The 18,990-nt window shown below is 43.2% G+C and overlaps 1 protein-coding gene across 1 annotated transcript; it reads left to right on the top strand.

Moving 5' to 3' along the window:
* The first annotated feature begins 2,144 nt into the window (after nt 1–2,144).
* On the top strand, nt 2,145–13,018 carry nme2a (NME/NM23 nucleoside diphosphate kinase 2a). Its single transcript, XM_084323558.1, has 5 exons — nt 2,145–2,237; nt 4,221–4,350; nt 9,435–9,536; nt 9,880–9,992; nt 12,580–13,018. Exons 2-5 carry the CDS (start codon nt 4,225–4,227, stop codon nt 12,695–12,697), a joined length of 459 nt encoding a protein of 152 aa, XP_084179684.1. The 5' UTR covers nt 2,145–2,237; nt 4,221–4,224; the 3' UTR covers nt 12,698–13,018.
* The last annotated feature ends 5,972 nt before the right edge of the window (nt 13,019–18,990 follow it).

Raw genomic sequence — 18,990 nt, 5'->3', positions numbered from 1 at the left:
TTCTTACCTCCATCTCGAAAGTCATGGAGAAAATAGTCTACGAACAGGTCGAAAAGTACCTGGCGGAAAAAAACCTAATCTACGAATTCCAATCTGGCTTCAGAACGTCCCACTCCACTGACACATGCCTCCTCTATTTGAACGACCACATCAAACAAGAGGTGGACGCTGGCAAATACTGCGGCATGGTCATGCTGGACCTACAAAAGGCCTTCGACACTGTCAATCACTCCATTCTAATGGACAAGCTAAAAGCAATTGGTTTTGATAGCCTATCAGTGAGCTGGATGCAATCCTACCTGGAGGGGAGAGAACAGATGGTAGAGGTAAACGGTACTCTATCCCCCCCCCTCACAGTGAGCTGTGGTGTTCCACAAGGAAGCATACTAGGACCGCTACTCTTCCTAATTTATGCAAATGACATGTCGTCAGCCTGTGACTGCAACTTGTTCCTGTTTGCGGACGACTCAGCCCTGCTGGTCTCTGACAAGAACAAATTGCAGGTTGAAAAAACCCTCAGCACGGAACTAGGCAAAATCTGCATATGGCTCGCTGATAACAAACTATCATTACACATGGGCAAAACAGAGTCCATTCTCTTCGGTTCAAATAACAAACTCAGCAAGACCGACGGCTTCTCAGTTACAGTGGGTGACAATATTGTCACAAGGAAAGACGAAATTACCTACCTGGGTTCCATCCTAGAGGCAAATCTTTCCTGTGACAAAATGGCATCCAATGTAATAAAAAAAGTCAACCAACGAACTAGATTCTTGTACCGGATCTCCTCTCTGGTAAACAAGAATACCCTGAGGACTCTGGCAGGAGCACTCATTCAAGGGTACTATGACTATGCGTGCACCTCATGGTACCAAAGCACCTCAAAGGCGCTTAAAACAAAATTACAAACATCACAAAACAAACTGGTCAGACTACTACTTGACCTGAACCCCAGAACCCACCTCACCCCTGCCCACTTTGCCAACCTAGGATGGCTTAGAGTAGACGACAGAGTACAGCAACTTGCAATGGGCCTGGTCTACAAGATACACTATACGACCGGGGTGCCCATGTACATGTCAAAATACTTCCCAAAGGTCAGTGAATACCACAACCACTACACCAGAGGAAGCTCAACAAATCATGTTAAACCCAGATTCGGCTCAAACAAGGGACTAAACACGTTTCGCAATTATGCCACAACAATGTGGAACGCCCTACCCAAAGCTGTAAAGGAATGTGAATCCCTGCCCACATTCAAAACCGCCCTTAAAGAGCACCTACGGGAGGCTGCAATTCGAAACTGGCCACCGTAAATGCCCAAAACCCCCACCACCTCCTAATAGACAGTCTCCTCCCCACCGCATGTATATATTCCCTCCCCGCCGTATGTATATTCCCCTCCCACCCACCCACCCCCTCCTAATGTACAGTCCCCTCCCCATCATATGTATATACTCTGTCAGGATCTAGGGGTAACAGTACTGTATATTGGAATACCGCCTATGTCACAAATGTATCAGTACGAAATACCTATATGTCCCTATGCCATAAATGTCATGTATGTTATGTATGTCATAAATGTCTATATGAATTGAAAATGGGGGACCCTGATGGAAACAAGACAAACGTCTTTCTCAGGTCTGCATCCCCTTAACAATTGTATGTATTGAGCCGTACTGTATTGTACCCATTCTGCAATCTGTTAAATAAAGTTTTCATTCATTCATTCATTCAATTGAAAATGGGGGACCCTGATGTAAACAAGACGAAAGTATTTCTCTGGTCTGCATCCCCTTAACAATTGTGTGTATTGAGCCGTACTGTATTGTACCAATTCTGCAATCTGTTAATAAAGTTTTCATTCATTCATTCACACGTGGCAGTTTTTCCCCCAAGGGGATTAGAATAAAGGAACACTTTGTGACTTTTTCATGCAAACACTTTAGCTTTTTATTTTGTACCTTGGTTATTATTGACAATTCCTAGCAGTGTCATTTTAGATGTACATTAATTTGATCAAACGTATCAAGTAAAGGATTCGTCACTCTAAATGTCACTCATGATGTCTGTGATGATATAATTCTACTTTAGGTGCCAAGACCTTAGTCCCGCCCCCCGAGTATAAAGGCGAGCCGCGCGCAGCCAGCTGGTCTTCTCGTTCTCACCACGTCAGCAGAGCGTTAGTTAGCATCGGTCACTGCAACACCACCGGACTAACTTCACCATCAATCAAGGTAAAGCAATGGAAATACTCTCTCTCTCTCATTTACGGTAAATTCATTTATAATATTTATTTATCATCATATTTGGTGCCGTTGAATCGCGCACCTCGACGTGCACTTGTTAATCATATCTGTGTGGAATCTGTGGATGATGTAGCAGTGATGACTCTCCACTACCGGCCTCGAGAAAGCAAAGCAGCGGCACTCCGTATGACGACTGCCGTTAGCTGTCTGGATAGAACGGAAACTAATAATAATAATATATCGAAAGTACTTTGTGAAACGTATAGCACACACTTGACTATGCATTTAGGCATATACTTTTTTTTACCAACTTCTTCAGTGTCTCGCCTTTTTCTTTGTGTCTCATCGGAACAAAAGAGGAGCACGCGCTCCGGTTGCCGGCTGCCTAAATTCTTATCCCAACCCATGTTTGCTTCCGCGTTCGCTTACCGGCTCTGTAGCGATGCGGAAGTAGAGCGGATGCCGCGCGGCGCCTCTTTCTATTGTATTGGCGGTTGGCATCACTTTCCATGAGCATTACCGCCACCTACTGACGAGGGAGTGTGTGGATCTGGATGTTCTAAAATCCTAGCAAATAAACCTGTTATCAGAAAATAAAATAAACATAAAAACTTCTCCAGAATTTCTTTGCAATATGTCAGCTATTGTGCAATTTTTTCACTCTGTAAATGTCCTGATAAGAACTGTTCTTTGCCGTTGATATAACGCCGCGACCCCGCGAGCCTCGTTTGACGTCATAAGTGGTAGTTGTTGGTTAGAACATTTGAGGCGTGGCGCGTGGTACTTTACCGGCTGTCGTTGGCGCTATGAGTAAAATGGAAGTTCAACCGATTGTTTAATTTCAAACCTTTTATTTAAACTCTTAACCCTTTCACTGTCGCACGACAGAAGGTTATAAGCCTTTACCGTCGGTTGTGTGATAGTACTAAAGGGTTAACCTTCTGTCGTGTGGCAGTGAAAGGGTTAACCTTCTGTCGAGTGGCAGTGAAAGGGTTAACCTTCTGTCGTGTGGCAGTGAAAGGGTTAACCTGTCGTGTGATAGTGAAAGGGTTCGTGTGATAGTGAAGGGTTAACCTTCTGTCGTGTGATAGTGAAGGGTTAACCTTCTGTCGTGTGGTAGTGAAGGCCAGGGTTAACCTTCTGTCGTGTGATAGTAAAGTTAACCTTTTGTCGTGTGGCAGTGAAAGGTTAACCTTCTGTTATGTGATAGTAAAGTGCTAACCTTCTGTCGTGTGGCAGTGAAAGGTTAACCTGTTGTGTGATAGTAAAGGGTTAACCTTCTGTCGTGTGATTGTAAAGGGTTAACCTTCTGTCGTGTGGCAGTGAAAGGTTAACCTTCTGTCGTGTGATGGTAAAGGGTTAACCTTCTGTCGTGATGGTAAAGGGTTAACCTGCTGTGTGTTGTTGCAGTGAAAGGGTTAAAGGCAACTGAGGTTTCCTGCATTTTAGTCACGTCATCGGGTGTGTACACAATATAGTTTAGCAAAAGGGGGCATATAAAATCACAGCATACAATCAATAACAATTATTAGGCAAGTAAGGAGCATGATCAATTAAAACATGTACATCTCCATCAGCTTGTGTTGTATTGGACTTTGTGGCGGTTGCTTGCAGCCTGTAGCCGCGGTGGGAAGATGACATGCGCAACTAGCCCACGCCCAAAGAAGCGTAAAGAGCGTTCCTGTGAGTTGGGTAAATGACGAGCTTGGAGTGATTTACACCAGGAGGGGTCAGGGGTCATGACTCAGGGTGGCGTTAGTAAACTCACACACCAGCTCAGTGGATGTTGAAGGTGATCATGGCGGGTGGTACCGGGTGTTCGTAAGTCATCGTCAGGGATGGGGTCGGCGGCGTCCGGCCCTCCAGTAGTACCGTGTGCTGCACGACCGTGAGTGGATTTTTCTTGGGAAAGTTCTTGGTTGTATTCGTTTTTTTTTCTTTCGCTTAACCATCCCGCTGTTTTCCCCCCAGGATCATGTCTAACGAGGAACGTACCTTCATTGCCATCAAGCCCGATGGAGTCCACAGAAGGCTTGTTGGAGAGATCATCAAGCGGTTTGAGACGAAGGGATTCAAACTCGTGGCCATGAAAATGACGCACGTAAGTTTCGGCTCTCGATGCAATCTATTTTATGCCATAGCCCCTGCCTACACTAATTAATAATGCAGGACCTGTCGCACTAGTTGCTGCAATGAATAATTGTCTATTGGTTAAAGAGGAATACCATCCAATCCTATCAATAATTCCTACATGTTGTTTCCATGGCCATTGGCCAGGGGGAAGTTCAATCAATTTTGTAAACAAAGCTATGCTCTCCCAAAGCCAGAAACTAGAAAAGTACGACTTTACTTGCGATATAGATCGGGTATAAAGTCGTGCATGTAGGAATTCTTAAATTGGGTCATATTTACCCTGAAGTCCAAAGCAGGCAGTTTCCCCACCTTTTTTTAATAACACTCATAAAATGTATTCATTTTGGTGCACACATCCTAGCCGTATCCTGAAGATCTTAAGTGGGGACCAGATTAGCTTGTGTAGCTATTCTTGACTGCAGCAACACTGATTAGCGTGAGTGTTGGGTGTCCTTGTTGTCACCTCCACACACAGGTCTGTGGTCGGGGCAAATCTTCCTGCACGCCTACAGAGGCTCACTAGTCACCATTTACGGTGTGGGCTGTATTCAGTCTTTTTAAACTGACTTCTACACAACCATGGGGTTTTAAATGGCATAAAATCATAACTGATGTATGTATGCACGTTTCAGCCGGTCAAAATGTCTATACATGGCTAGCTGGTTGCTATTTCTGTAGTATGTGTAAAGTGAGAAATGATTCCTTCTATCCCATGGTAGAATAGTGTAAAACCTGCACATTTTTCGAAAAAAGTGCCCCAGCTCGACTATCCTCAACCCACCACCAATCCTAGGACACCCACCTCCCCTGTGTCCCCAAAACATGAGACCTTTTTTTTTATATTTTATGAAACTGGATAACATGTCAACCATACTCGGGTCTGCCTTGATTCTGTGCCTCTTCTTGCATGTACTGCCAACCCAGCACAGAAGATATGACTAACCGTTAAACTACACTTAGTCACTTAGTTCATACTCTTTAGCAGTTAAAGTACACTTGGAGCATGAATATGTGCACATGACTGACTGTTAAGGGAGCAATAGGCGGCTGTTCATTTTGGGCAAAACGTCAAATCCTTGAACCGAATTAAAAGGAACCAAATTCCTTGAACCAAATTAAACCGAATGCCTCCAAAGCCACACCCTGCCACATAGCTAGCAGGCAGCTGTGTGTGTTTTAGCTCCTACCAGGTAGCTAGCAGGCAGCTGTGTGTTTTAGCTCCTACCAGGTAGCTAGCAGGCAGCTGTGTGTTTTAGCTCCTACCAGGTAGCTAGCAGGCAGCTGTGTGTTTTAGCTCCTACCATGTAGCTAGCAGGCAGCTGTGTGTTTTAGCTCCTACCAGGTAGCTAGCAGGCAGCTGTGGGTTTTAGCTCCTACCAGGTAGCTAGCAGGCAGCTGTGTGTTTTAGCTCCTACCAGGTAGCTAGCAGGCAGCTGTGTGTTTTAGCTCCTGCCAGGTAGCTAGCAGGCAGCTGTGTGTTTTAGCTCCTACCAGGTAGCTAGCAGGAAGCTGTGTTTAACCCTTAGAAGTCTAACCTAAATAGCTCCTCCTGAGAATTTCCCCCTTTTTTTGTTACATAATATAAAATTACAGATTCATACCTTCAAAATAAGCCATCAATTGTCAAATTTGAGACGATCGTTTTCAATCAATGTCCTATCAAACATTCTGGTACAGTCATTACCAATTTGCAGCAGGAGCCTCTGAAGGGAATTCAGTGAATTCAGCTAATGATAAGGGAACTACACTCCTTCCCAGAATTCAATGTGATGTCAATGTTAATTTCAATGACTAATTCACACCATGAAACAAAGGCCCAGCAGGGAACAATTACAGCTGAATGGGGGTATAGTGTGACTGATCAATACAGGCAACACACACTTTGATTTGATGCCATGCATATACACACACTAGATAGACAGAGGTTTAGATATTTAGATAGATATATAATAGTAATATAATAGAAAGAGAGAGAGATAGAAAGAAAGAAACAGAGAGAGAGACATTTATAATAATAATAATAATTATTATTATTAAATAGAATCATTTTCTATAGGCTTGCCGTGGTAGTCAGTGATACTGGTGTCATTCTGTGTTCAGGCTTCCATACTTATTGAAAAGAATGCTCATATCCAAAAGTATTAGATAGATATAGGTCATACATGTAGGTATGCATTTGGTTACACACACACACAGAAGTAGTCTCAGACCGGGAGTAGTCTCAGAGAGGGAGATACAGAGGAGAGATGGAGAGAGATTTGAACTTAGTGTCCACTTGGGTGTCTGAAAACAGGCTGAAGTTAAACATCTCAAAAACCAAGAGCCTAATATTGGGATCCAAGCATACTATAAGAAAAGACGTGAAGCTAAGTATATCTTTAGACGGAACAGCTATTGAGCAAGTTAGAGAGGCAAAGCTGTTGGGTGTCACACTTGATGGAACACTCTCATGGTCAACTCACACCAACAATGTGGTTGCCAAAATGAGCAGAGGTATTTCAATTATCAGAAGGTGTAGGTATTTTCTAGCCGATCTGATATTGAAGCAAGTGATACAGTCATTAGTTCTTTCTCACCTTGACTACTGTCCAGCTGTCTGGTCTAATGCCTCAAGACAAGAGCTCAATAAGATCCAGCTCACTCAGAACAGAGCGGCCCGTCTGGCCCTGAACTGCTCAATGAGAAACAGTGTGGAGGGGATGCATACCAAGCTGTTGTGGTTGAAGGTGGAAGACAGACTGGATTGCAGCCTGATCTTGTTCATGAGGAATATATATATCTCAAGAGAACCTATCTGTTTGTATTCACAGCTAACATGTACACATGATCGACATAAGTATAATACTAGGCATGCCTGTAGGGAAACGTTCACACTGCTACTACCAAAAACCAATGCAGCAAAGAACTGTTATATAGAGCCATGTCATATTGGAATAAACTGCCAGTACATCTTACTCAGATAACCAGTAAGATAAGTTTTAAAAATAATTTGAAAAGAGCATTGAGAGAAAAAGAAATTAGTTTACATTAAAGAAAAACACAGATACTGTAGTTTACACTGTAAAGAAATGACTGTCTGAGAGTTTAATCCCTTTTATTGTATTTTCTGTGATCTGATACTCTGTTTGTGTACTGTAATGCTATTTGGAAATATTTTTATATTTTTATATGTAGGAATATTGGAATATATTTTTAAATGTATGCTACTATAATGTTATGTATGTACTGTTTTTGTTGTGTGTGGACCCCAGGAAGACTAGTTGTTGCTGCGGTGATGACTAATGGGGATCCGTAATAAAGATAAAGATAAAGAGAGGGAGATGGGGAGATATAGAGAGAGAGAGGGAGAGAGATATATATAGGTTAGAAAGCAACCTGGGTTCACAGACAGACAGAGAGAGAGAGGCGACGTCATCTTTCCTTCACAAAGCGTGCTGTCAACTAAAGCACCGTGTTTACTACAGCGCGGGTGGCCAAAACACCAAACTCGTCACACAGTAGCCAGTGGCTGATCATATACACACACGCACTCTGCCATACTTAGTTAATGTTTTAGCGCGACGTGGGTATACAGGACTGTCGAAGCAGAAGAAGCAGACATACATAGAAGCAGACTCGACAAGTTTCGTCTTGACGCTGCGTCTCAGCGCACACACACATACACACACACCACATTATTCTGCGAAGCAGCTCAGTGTCCCGTGGATATTATTGCAAGAGATATTTCATACATATTATGAAAAGCCGATGCCGATCTGTTGTTTAGAATTTGGATGGGGGGTAGCGAGTCTCTGATACCTCTCACCTCTGCGCGGGGTAACACCTATTCACAGCGCACACGCTTCTCTTGTGTTTGTGTGCGTTTCGTGACGCGCTGTAGTTCTCTGGCAAACGCAGATAATTACAAGCATAACATCTAGCAAGAATTAAATGTATTTACAAAGCGTATTATGTTTAGCAAGTAAGGAGACATGTATAGTAAATCTCAAAGCACTCGAAATTGTCATTTTTCTATTTTTACAGATTTCTGAAAAGCGCGACTTCCAGAGCATTTATGAGTCATTCTAAATCCCTTTGTTCTCCGCCCACGGGTCCAAACAAGCCCCGCAACCTAAAAGGGTTAAGGTCCTAGCAGGCCGCTGTGTGTTTTAGCTCCTGCCAGGTAGCTAGCAGGCAGCTGTGTTTTAGCTCCTACCAGGTAGCTAGCAGGCAGCTGTGTATTTTAGCTCCTACCAGGTAGCTAGCAGGCAGCTGTGTATTTTAGCTCCTACCAGGTAGCTAGCAGGAAGCTGTTTAAGGTCCTAGCAGGCAGCTGTGTGTTTTAGCTCCTGACGGGTAGCTAGCAGGCAGCTGTGTGTTTTAGCTCCTACCAGGTAGCTAGCAGGCAGCTGTGTGTTTTAGCTCCTGACAGGTAGCTAGCAGGCAGCTGTGTGTTTTAGCTCCTGCCAGGTAGCTAGCAGGCAGCTGTGTTTTAGCTCCTAGCAGGCAGCTGTGTGTTTTAGCTCCTACCAGGTAGCTAGCAGGCAGCTGTGTGTTTTAGCTCCTGCCAGGTAGCTAGCAGGCAGCTGTGTGTATTTTAGCTCTTACCAGGTAGCTAGCAGGCAGCTGTATTTTAGCTCTTACCAGGTAGCTAGCAGGCAGCTGTATTTTAGCTCCTACCAGGTAGCTAGCAGGCAGCTGTATTTTAGCTCCTACCAGGTAGCTGTGTGTTTTAGCTCCTAGCAGGCTGCTGTGTTTTAGCTCCTACCAGGCAGCTGTGTGTTTTAGCTCCTAGCAGGCAGCTGTGTTTTAGCTCCTGATGGGTAGCTAGCAGGCAGCTGTGTTTTAGCTCCTAGCAAGCAGCTGTGTTTTAGCTCCTGACGGGTAGCTAGCAGGCAGCTGTGTGTTTTAGCTCCTGCCAGGTAGCTAGCAGGCAGCTGTGTGTTTTAGCTCCTGTTGAGATATAATACGAAATCTAAAATGGTGCCAAAAACTGGCGGCTGCCTATTGATCCTTTAAAGTGTAACTACACCTGGAGCATGCCGATGTTGACCTTGTGTTTGACCTCCGCAGGCGTCTGAGGAGCTCCTGACGCAGCACTACATCGACCTGAAGGACAGACCGTTCTTCGCCGGCCTCGTCAGCTACATGCACTCCGGCCCAGTCGTCGCCATGGTGAGACACACGATGTGAAACAATGGCATTTATTTTTTTGCCAGTGCATTTGGTCGGAGTTTATCCAACTCGGCGTGGGAAATTAATGGGCACTTGGGGCAAAAAGTAAGAAATGGGAATTGGGGATGAAAAACGAGTGTTTTTATATATTGGAAAGTTAATTATCTCAAGCCAAAGTGTTTTTTATATATTGGAAAGTTAATTATCTCAAGCCTGCCACTGTTGCTTTCCTTCCAAGTCTGAACAGTGTACCTGCTGTTGCACCTACCGAGAAGATTCTGTGTACAGACGACTTCATATTCTCATTTTATCCCCCCCCCCCCCCCCCCCCCCTTCTCTCCAGGTCTGGGAGGGTCTGAATGCAGTGAAGACCGGCAGAGTGATGCTCGGCGAGACCAACCCCGCTGACTCCAAGCCCGGCACCATCCGAGGAGACTTGTGCATCCAAGTTGGCAGGTGAGCGCCGCTGGCACGCTGCCATGTCCATTTGGCACGTCGAGGCACAATGCCACCGCTGTCAGCCTCTACTACGCGGTGGACACTGGCCGGACGTCTCGTTGCTTCTGTGATGCGTCTGCAGTTGGTTCAGACTTTGTATCATCAGTGATGCGTTCTCTGGGAACTTTTTTGTGATGCACTTGTCGTCATTCCTAATATCGACGCGTTACATTGATCAGAGCGATTTCTAAATTGACTCGTAATCTAGCGACACCTTGTCACAGATGCACTTCTATCATAAATAAGCGTTTGTGCAGGCGGCTGACTGGCGCAGTGGGCAAGGCGCTCGCCACTAACGCAGGAGATGCTGGTATCGAGCCCAGCTCTCTGCGTTGCTACCGGCTTGGCCGGCCGTCATACTAACACAATTGGCAAGTGTTAGAGGGTGGGAAAGCCGGTGGGTGGGGATTGGACGTTGTGGACGGCGACTCTGTCGGTTTGGTGACGCCGGTGCGACGGAAACGGTGAGTATCGGGGGCAGCGTGAGCCTCCCACGCGTTACTCCTCGCCACAGAGTTCGAGCTGTGCAGGTGAAAAGATGCGACAGGCTGCCTCCGTGTACCGGAGGGGACACGTGATGCAAGGCTTCTATCCTCACTACAGCCAACCAGTGGGAGGCATAGTCTAGCAACGTTCAAGACGGGGGAGCGAAGAATTGGAAATACGAAATTAGGATGGGAGAAAAAGTGGATAAAAAAAATAAACTTAACTGCAATAACACACTTACGGTCGCACTGTACTGCTGTGCTGATCTGCTGACGGCCTGTGATCTAATCCCACCAGGACCTGGTGGTCTCTATAGGCCCAGGGTGAACACGGGTGTAATTAGTCATTAATTGGGTCATTCCCTTTAGGTGTGTCGCCACTATTCCGGTGAGACGGCGAGCACGATACCAGACTGTAGATGGGAAAAGAGCGCTCAAAGAGACACCACTGGGGGGGGGGGGACCTCGACGCTGATGCTATCCCCAATTAGTTCATGGAGATCGCTGGTCTCCTAAGGTGGGCCAGTAAGCCAGCCAATGCCACGCCTTGTGGAGATCACGTGATAAAATGCAGGAAATGACTCCCCAGTTGTGCCATCTCCTTTCTGAACGGATCCTTTTTCTGGTTTATGTTCACCCCAGTGGCGCCGCTTTGAACGAGTTCTTCATTCTCGTCTACAGTCTTTGCTATTGTGCACTGGAGTCGCTGTTGACGCGCGCCTGAAGGGGACCATAATTAATGTTAATTACGCCTGTGTTTACTGGTCAAAATGGCAGCTGTGACGGGGCCTATTGTCTGCCCCTCAGCCCTCCTGTCTCCGGGGGGGATTAGGACGGGGCATAGGTGTTTTTAATGTACGTGTGCACGCAGTCTCACTGGAATGGCTGATGCACCTAAATGGAACCATAATTAATGTTAATTACACCCGTGTTTCACCCGGCGATGGCCACCATGAAGTAGGGCTGGACGGTATGGTCTAAAATGTATATCACGGTATAATTTGAAGCATAGACTAACGGTATATTCATTTATCTTAAACGTTTCTATATAAATGCTTCTGAAGGGGGTAAAACACTAGTATGGCAGCTATTACTGTACTCTTGTAGTACTAGGACATATTTCACATAGTACAGAGGTATTTTAAGAACATTGTGCAAAACTGCAATAAAAAATGCAAAAGTTACTTCTGAAAAACACCTTTTTCATGAAATACAATAAAATCAAGCGGCACAAAGTGAAAATAAAAGCTACAGGAGGTTTCTTTCCCTCAAACACAACACAACTCCATAACTTAACTTTAGTGTACGTGTTTGACAACGTGGAGAGCGTGATGTAATCGGTTTGAGTGTCCTAAATTGCCGTAGTTGATGTCACACCAGGATGTCATTGTCGACGCACAAGAGTTGGAAACGGAAGCAGCCCGATGGATAAAGTGATATAAAGAAACGAATAGACAATAAATGTGAAGTTCTTTGAACCTCTGTTGTCAAGCCTCGTCAATATAACCCCCCCTTTCCTCACTAATGGTACTGGTGTTAGTTAGTTAGCGGCTAACGTTAGCCCGTTGCTGCGTTCCTCTCAGCCTCCTTGGCCAAATTGAAATGCCAAAACTATGGCAAGGTCCGTGAGCAAGTGGAGAAAAACTCTGTAAAATTAAACACTGCAACAACAACAACCACTGCAAACGTCGAGTGAATCGTCGAGTAACATCATTGCTACTCTAGTCTACCGGGGTCACAAGGTATAGTCAAAATCCATACCGTAGGGCAAATCCATACCGGTGTATTTTTTTTATACCGTCCACCCCTACCGTAAAGGGGACTATTGTGTCTAGGGAACTAGGCATGTGTTTTTAATGCAAAACATGCTGCGTTTAATAATCTTGTGGTTTAGTCATCAGTGTAGTGTGGAGAGTGGGTGCTGCAGTGTGTTTGTTTAAAGTGAGTGTGCGTGTGTGCATTTGATGGTTGTTGCATAGTGTTTATTGTTTGTTGAGCAGCCTGATGGCCTTGGGATAGAAGCTTCTTATTAAATGAGTACCCATTTTGTGTGTGTGCAGGAATATCATCCACGGCAGTGACAGCGTGGAGAGTGCCAAGAACGAGATCGCTCTGTGGTTTAAGCCCGAGGAGCTGAGCAGCTACGCCAGCTGCGACGAAAGCTGGATCTATGGCTAAAAACAAACCTCCTGGCGTCTTATACCTCGAGCACTTCACGACGAGTCCCACTTGACCTTCCGAGGTTCTGCTCTCGGGGGCGGAACTGGAGGAAGTGTCGTCTTGACGTCCTGCGTTCCTCATCTCTGCCGTTGCCTGATCGTGCTGTGCCCCGTTGGGTCCATCATCTCCTGCGTATTCCTCGTCCCATTCCTCAATTCCGATATTGTACACCATAACCATTCCCTTTCCATTCCATGAATGTTGCAGTTAGTTGTCTTTTGACTGGCAAAGTTTTTGTTAAATGGAGATTGACTTTCCAATAAAATGAACACAATCCCATTTTCTATGAAGGTTCCTTTTTTTCCTCTCACATGAAAATAATACCAGTTCACACTTCCTATGCTACTTCTGAATACGGTTTCCCCTCTGGTTAATGCATCACTACAGCCCCACTTTCATTCCAGATCAGAGTGCTGGATGACTACCTTGCCCAGGCCTGGCTCTTTGACCCATTACACAGGATTATTTTGGTCCCATAATCTCAGATTAACTAGATCTCCTTGCTCATGGGTGTGTGAACCGTCCGCTTAATGGTAGAAAGAAGCCATTTCTCACATGATGGGTTTGGAGCTATACTCGGATCAGTGATTCAAGGACAAACTTGCCCTTGGCAGAAGACTGGATACATGACTAGAATACACTTTATAGATTAGGGGCTGGGTAGACATGTATATATGGGTTTAGAAGAGCAAATGGCATGTATAAATGCACTGGTTAAGTACCCAGAATTTATACTTGAGTGAGAAGTATGGGTATCGTCTCAAAGTCAGTATCTGGCTAAAAACACGAGTAAAGTTTTTTAAATGTACTAAAGTAAACTTAATTTATTCCCGGGAAATGAAATATTCTGTTAACTCGTACTATTGTTTGTGGCCATCTTCTGTAGCTTGTCACTATTCTGATAGCGGGTGTTTAATCAAAGATCCCTGCTTTCTAGTCTTGCACAAGGACCTATGGGCGGGTTAATTTTCCATTGATGGGGATTTGATTGGCTGTTTTTAAAGTGCGGCCGCAGGATTAATAACGTTAGTTCGGCCAGAGAAACAAATGTACTAATTAAAATGGTTGGACCTGTGAGATTTGTACTTTGTAGGTCTGTAATTTTAAATGTAGGGAGTAAAACTTTAATTTGAGTACAAGTATACAAACCTAATAATACTTGAGTAAAGTACAAATCTCCCAAAACGGTACTTAAGTATTAAGAGATTAACGGGGTATACAAAATTTAACCATCATTGTAATGTAGTATTTCATAACAAAGGACACTGCTTTCAGATCGCTTAAAGCCTAAATATCTGAAGATGGCAAAGTTACGTGCAGATTCATAACGCAATAGTACTTTGAGTATTGTGGTTCCCAAACTGTGGTGCGTGACATGAAAAGGCTAATGGCGGTGCTATGGTGTTATTTTACTAATAAATATAACTAATATACATTATTTCAAATGGGGATTTTCACTGTAAATCATGAAATTCAAGAAACGTTTTAATAAAAAACATACGTTTTAATAATAAACAATGTCTCTGGCGTGTCTGACACAGGTGTGCTTCATCTGTGCACGGAGACCAGCAACATTTTTTTCTAACTGAAACCCATTGGGGGGTGCGTCAGCTAGGTCGGGAGGTGACAGGGGGTGCACGGCCAAAAAAGTTTGGGAACCGCTCTAGTTCACACAACCTAGTCATACAGATTTTAATTTATAAATGCAAATGAATGGACTGCCCAACCGGTTTTGCTAACTCCTTTTTTGCACGGTGCCGAAAAACATGAGGATTTAAAAATGAGGCCGTTTCCAAGTCGTAAGCATTTTATTCAGTGTAAAAGTTAAGTTTCTTACAAAAATCATCACCAGATAACCTTTCACAGCCATGCGGAAACAGTTTGCAATGCTTGTAAACAAAGAAGCGATCCATTACAACTAATATTATGTTCCAAACATTTTGGTTTTTATTTACAAATTCAAGAAAGTCTATCAAAGCTTAATCACAGCACAAATTTACCATATGAAAGGAAACGTGTATAGACACTTATCAAAAAGATGTACAAACCTTACTGCAATCTAATATGTACCTCAAGGGGTCAGTGTTTATAATTCCAATAGATTTATAGCTATTCTTAACATATACCTTTTTTTGTGTGTATTTGTATCCAAAAATAAATTTCGAACCATAACTTAACCCTCTCAATTCACAATTAGTTTCTCACGATAATATTCCCAATACGATAATAGTAATTTTTATCAAATATATAGCACCACGATATTATGTTTGAATATAATTGGGGCTATCACATACAAAAAGACCCGTGTTAGTATCCAAGGAGAGACAAAGACCCATCTCCAATTAACCCCTTAATTATCACAGCTCGGATCTGAAAGGGATTCGATAGTCTGTGTGACGTCGTCACTGATGCTAATTCAAACCCTTTTCGATCCGAGTGTCGGGAGCCAATCGAGAGATGGACCGAAGAGAACAACCGACGATTACAACAAAAACCAGCCCAGCACAATATCGGTACAATGCTTTTTTTTCCTTTTCTTTTTTTTCTCTCTACATGCATTATTGGGTCGATCACTGCACCCGGATCCAAATAAGCACATCGCACCCCAAGCCGTTCTGATGCCCTGCACGAGACCTAAGCAGTACGACGGGTCATAGGTCAGGGGTCACTCACAAGACTTGTGGTGGACAATGAGAACTACTTGGGGGTGACGTTGAAAGATGTTCCTTTTAGATTAGGTATCGGTGAAACGGGGGATATTTATTTTATATACTTACTAGGAAAAACGAGAGGCTTTGTTTACAAAAAAAATAAGCCATGTTCTCTCAAACAGAAAATCTAAACTGTTGATTGTGCATTTGATTATTTGGGGTTATTCGGAGGAGGGTAGCAGCAACGTTAGTCTGTAAAACAGTCTTTTTTATTTTTTACTAAGGTGTTACGCAGTTTGGTCAGTAAATTAAGATTGTGACCATTGTTTTATGCTCGATTCTGTCCTCCCGCATCATAGGGAAATGACTCCTACAAGTGAATTCAAATTCTAACCTGAACTTGAAAAGTTTCCGCTTAATGATTGTGAGACACTATTTTATTGCTCATTTGGTCTTGTAACCATCGCCTTTTAGTTTAGTTAAGTTTTACATCCAATCTAATCAGAAGACAAAGTAAAGTGGAAACTTAAGAGAAAGTATGTCAATTAGGGGTGTGAGAAGAAAAATCGATTCAGATAAGAATCGTGATTCTATCTCTAGATTCAAAAGGAATTCACAAATTCCAAAAAAAATGAAAAATGTTAGCCATACTTTGTTATTGCAGAAGACTGCCAGTAATTGAGTTGACTAAACAGGCAAATAAATCTTACTGAAGGTTTATATTTGATTCTGTGTGATGTTTTTCTACCGCAGTCAAATGGGAAAAGCAATCTAGATTCATGTATTGAATCGAGAATAGATTTTGAGATAGAATCGTGCACCCCCTAATATCAATTACACGTACATCCCGTTGGAAATAATGTGAAAAAGAAATCTACAAAAAAAAGGACAAAACAAGAGCTTCACTGAACATGACCTTGAACACCAGAATGCAAAGGGTTAACACATCAATCAATAAAACAAAACAGAATTTCACACGAAACAATTTGAACAGTGGGAGAAAAAACAGCAAGACATGAACAAAAACACAGAATGGTGAGCAAGATAAGACCTTTTTTTTTGTTTTGTATGGATGCGCGTGTATAACAATCTTTCTTCAATCTTGCTGTCCATAACAATATCCAATTAGATTCCAACTAGAAAACGCACTATGCAACCCTTAACAACCATGAGAAAAAACGCTTCCTGAGAATTTTTAACTGTGAACCTTACTGGTATCAAGAGAAATGATGAGTGATTCGCCATCACTGAGCAGTTCAAATCTATTCTGCAGTTCAATATAGTATACAGACACGTACAGTAAACATCTAGTATACTGTATACAAACCCCCCGACCTCACAAAATCAGTTACAAGATAAAATGTTGTTAATTATGTAAATTATATTTAATGTTGTGATCTTAAGAAATCAAGAGGGTGTTAGAAGTTTAATTCAACATAGCAAAATGATATTGTAACTATTATTGCATATCGTTCAAATCGGAGGACAACTCGAATGTGCTGTGAAAAGATTCTTCCGTGTTTGGTGTCTAGTCTTCAAGTGGATCGTGTTTTAAATTCTGTTTATTTTTTTTCCTTCTTCTCATTTGCATATGCTATTATGCTGACATAGCCTATTTCCCATCTTCTCTAAAAAGCATCAAGAGGTAGAACATACATAGCTGTGAAATCTAAAACAAAATAAAAAAGGAATAACAGACGCCTGGTTATTCCACACACACACGCACTCACTCACTCACTCACTCACTCACACAAGCATGGAGTTGAGAGAATTACCGACTAATCCGGGCTTTTAGCTCAGTTCAGTCATAGCCATGAAACAAAAAAAAACATGAAATTATGATATAGAAAGTATCTGGTATATATGTTATATGCCACTTTTTGAGAGTGTGTTGTCTGCATGAGTGCTACCGTAAAAGACTATTGGCCGTATTCACACCGCGGCCATTTCGCTCTTATGTCAAGCTCAGGTTGGGATTCCTTTAAAGGAACACGCCAACATTTTGGGAAATTAGCTTACCGTCTTCTCCAGAGAGACAAGAAGATAGATACCAGTTTCCTCTCTGTGCGTTCAGTAGAAGGCTATCTGGCTGCACGTTAGCCTACTTTCTACTGAACGCACAGAGAAAACTGGTATCTATCTTCTCGTCTCTCTCTGGAGAAGGCGGTAAGCTAATTTCCCAAAATGTTGGCGTGTTCTAAAAAAAAAGAAATAAAAAAGAAAAGACATAGGAGCAAAATGGCCACCGTGCAGATATGGTCCAATTGTAAAAGCAGTGCTTCGTCTGTATTTACTTTATCAACAATAAAAACATTATTCTGAGGCTCAGTTGGAAAATTGACCAGTTTGCGTCCATATGGCTCCGACAAGAGAACTACCCGAAAAAGGATAAAACACGGTAATAATAATAAACGCTTTTGCATATCATCTTAATGTAATGTATCACACGCATCCGTTCGCTCCTTTCTACGCCACGTTTGAGATCACGCCGCTGGATTGCAGGATTATAAAATATTCCCGATTTATTCGGTGAAAGTGGAAAAGTATCTCTAGGGGCCGGGGGCGGCGTGAATACTTTCGAGTTTTGCGCTCCGATTGGCCAGGTCATGTGACATGTGCGCCAATCGTGGGACGGCAAGGTCGGCGCCTATTTCCGGGTCTATCAGCCTGCAAACTACCTAACGCCTAGTTTATCACTGGTTAAGCTTAGGCGACTCTTGCGCAGTAGGTTAAGGTTAGAGTTTGGAATCAGGGCAGGCGTTCTATCGTCATGCTCTAAGACAAACTCTAACCTTAACCAACTTCGAAAGAGCGCCTAAGCTTAACCGGTGTAGAAACTTGCAGTCCCACGATTGGCGCACATGTCACATGACCTGGCCAATCAGAGACGCGGAAACAAACATTTGTTGTCTAAAGTATTCAGGCGGCCGGGTGTCGTCCCGAGGGGGTGGGGCTCGAGGGAATCGCCATATTCGGAAGGACCTTTTCCATATATATTATCACAATCGACCATATCCACACGGGTGACCGTTTTGCTCTCATGTCAATGCTCAGGTTGGGATTCCGGAATCCCAACCGGAGCATGGCACATAAGAGCAAAATGGTCACCCGGGTGAATATGGTCAATAGCTGCTTAGGTGTGTAGGGGGGAAACAAAATGTAAAAATCCAACCGATCACACTAATGGTAATGGAAGGTGTGACACAGTATCTAAATTAATTAACTACACCGATTTGATATTTCAGAAATCAGCTTTGATATTTGACTTAAAGGGGAACTTTACCAAAAGAACTATGCATATCTATATTTTTGCACATAATCTCACACGTATCCAAAACAGTTGTGCAGACGTTCATTTAGTTTGACATTGAGAGTAAATGAGTTTAAATGTGGCCACCGCTGATGTCAGCAGGGACAGTGAATCCTTGTTTTGTGTTAATTACAGCTAGATGAAATGATACGGTACAGTAGCTGTCCCTATAAGACAAGGTATTGCTATTAATACTACACTAGAAACACCTGGGTTTATAGCGACCGCCACCTTGTCATTTCATGGAGCTGTAATTAACACGACACAAGGATGTGACGTCTCCGATGACA

The sequence above is a fragment of the Notolepis coatsorum genome (genome assembly GCF_963971535.1).
Source record: "Notolepis coatsorum genome assembly, chromosome: 10".
In the NCBI taxonomy this organism is placed as follows: Eukaryota; Metazoa; Chordata; class Actinopteri; order Aulopiformes; family Paralepididae; genus Notolepis; species Notolepis coatsorum.
The sequence above is the reverse complement of the archived record's forward strand: the minus strand, read 5'-3'. Positions and strand labels throughout refer to the sequence as shown.

Excerpts from the sequence above, each read along its gene's own strand:
- nme2a (XM_084323558.1), top strand. The coding sequence starts at position 4,225 with ATGTCTAACGAGGAACGTACCTTCATTGCCATCAAGCCCGATGGAGTC. Across the intron at positions 4,351-9,434 it reads TGGCCATGAAAATGACGCAC|GCGTCTGAGGAGCTCCTGAC; the intron begins GTAAGTTTCGGC and ends TGACCTCCGCAG. Across the intron at positions 9,993-12,579 it reads TTGTGCATCCAAGTTGGCAG|GAATATCATCCACGGCAGTG; the intron begins GTGAGCGCCGCT and ends GTGTGTGTGCAG.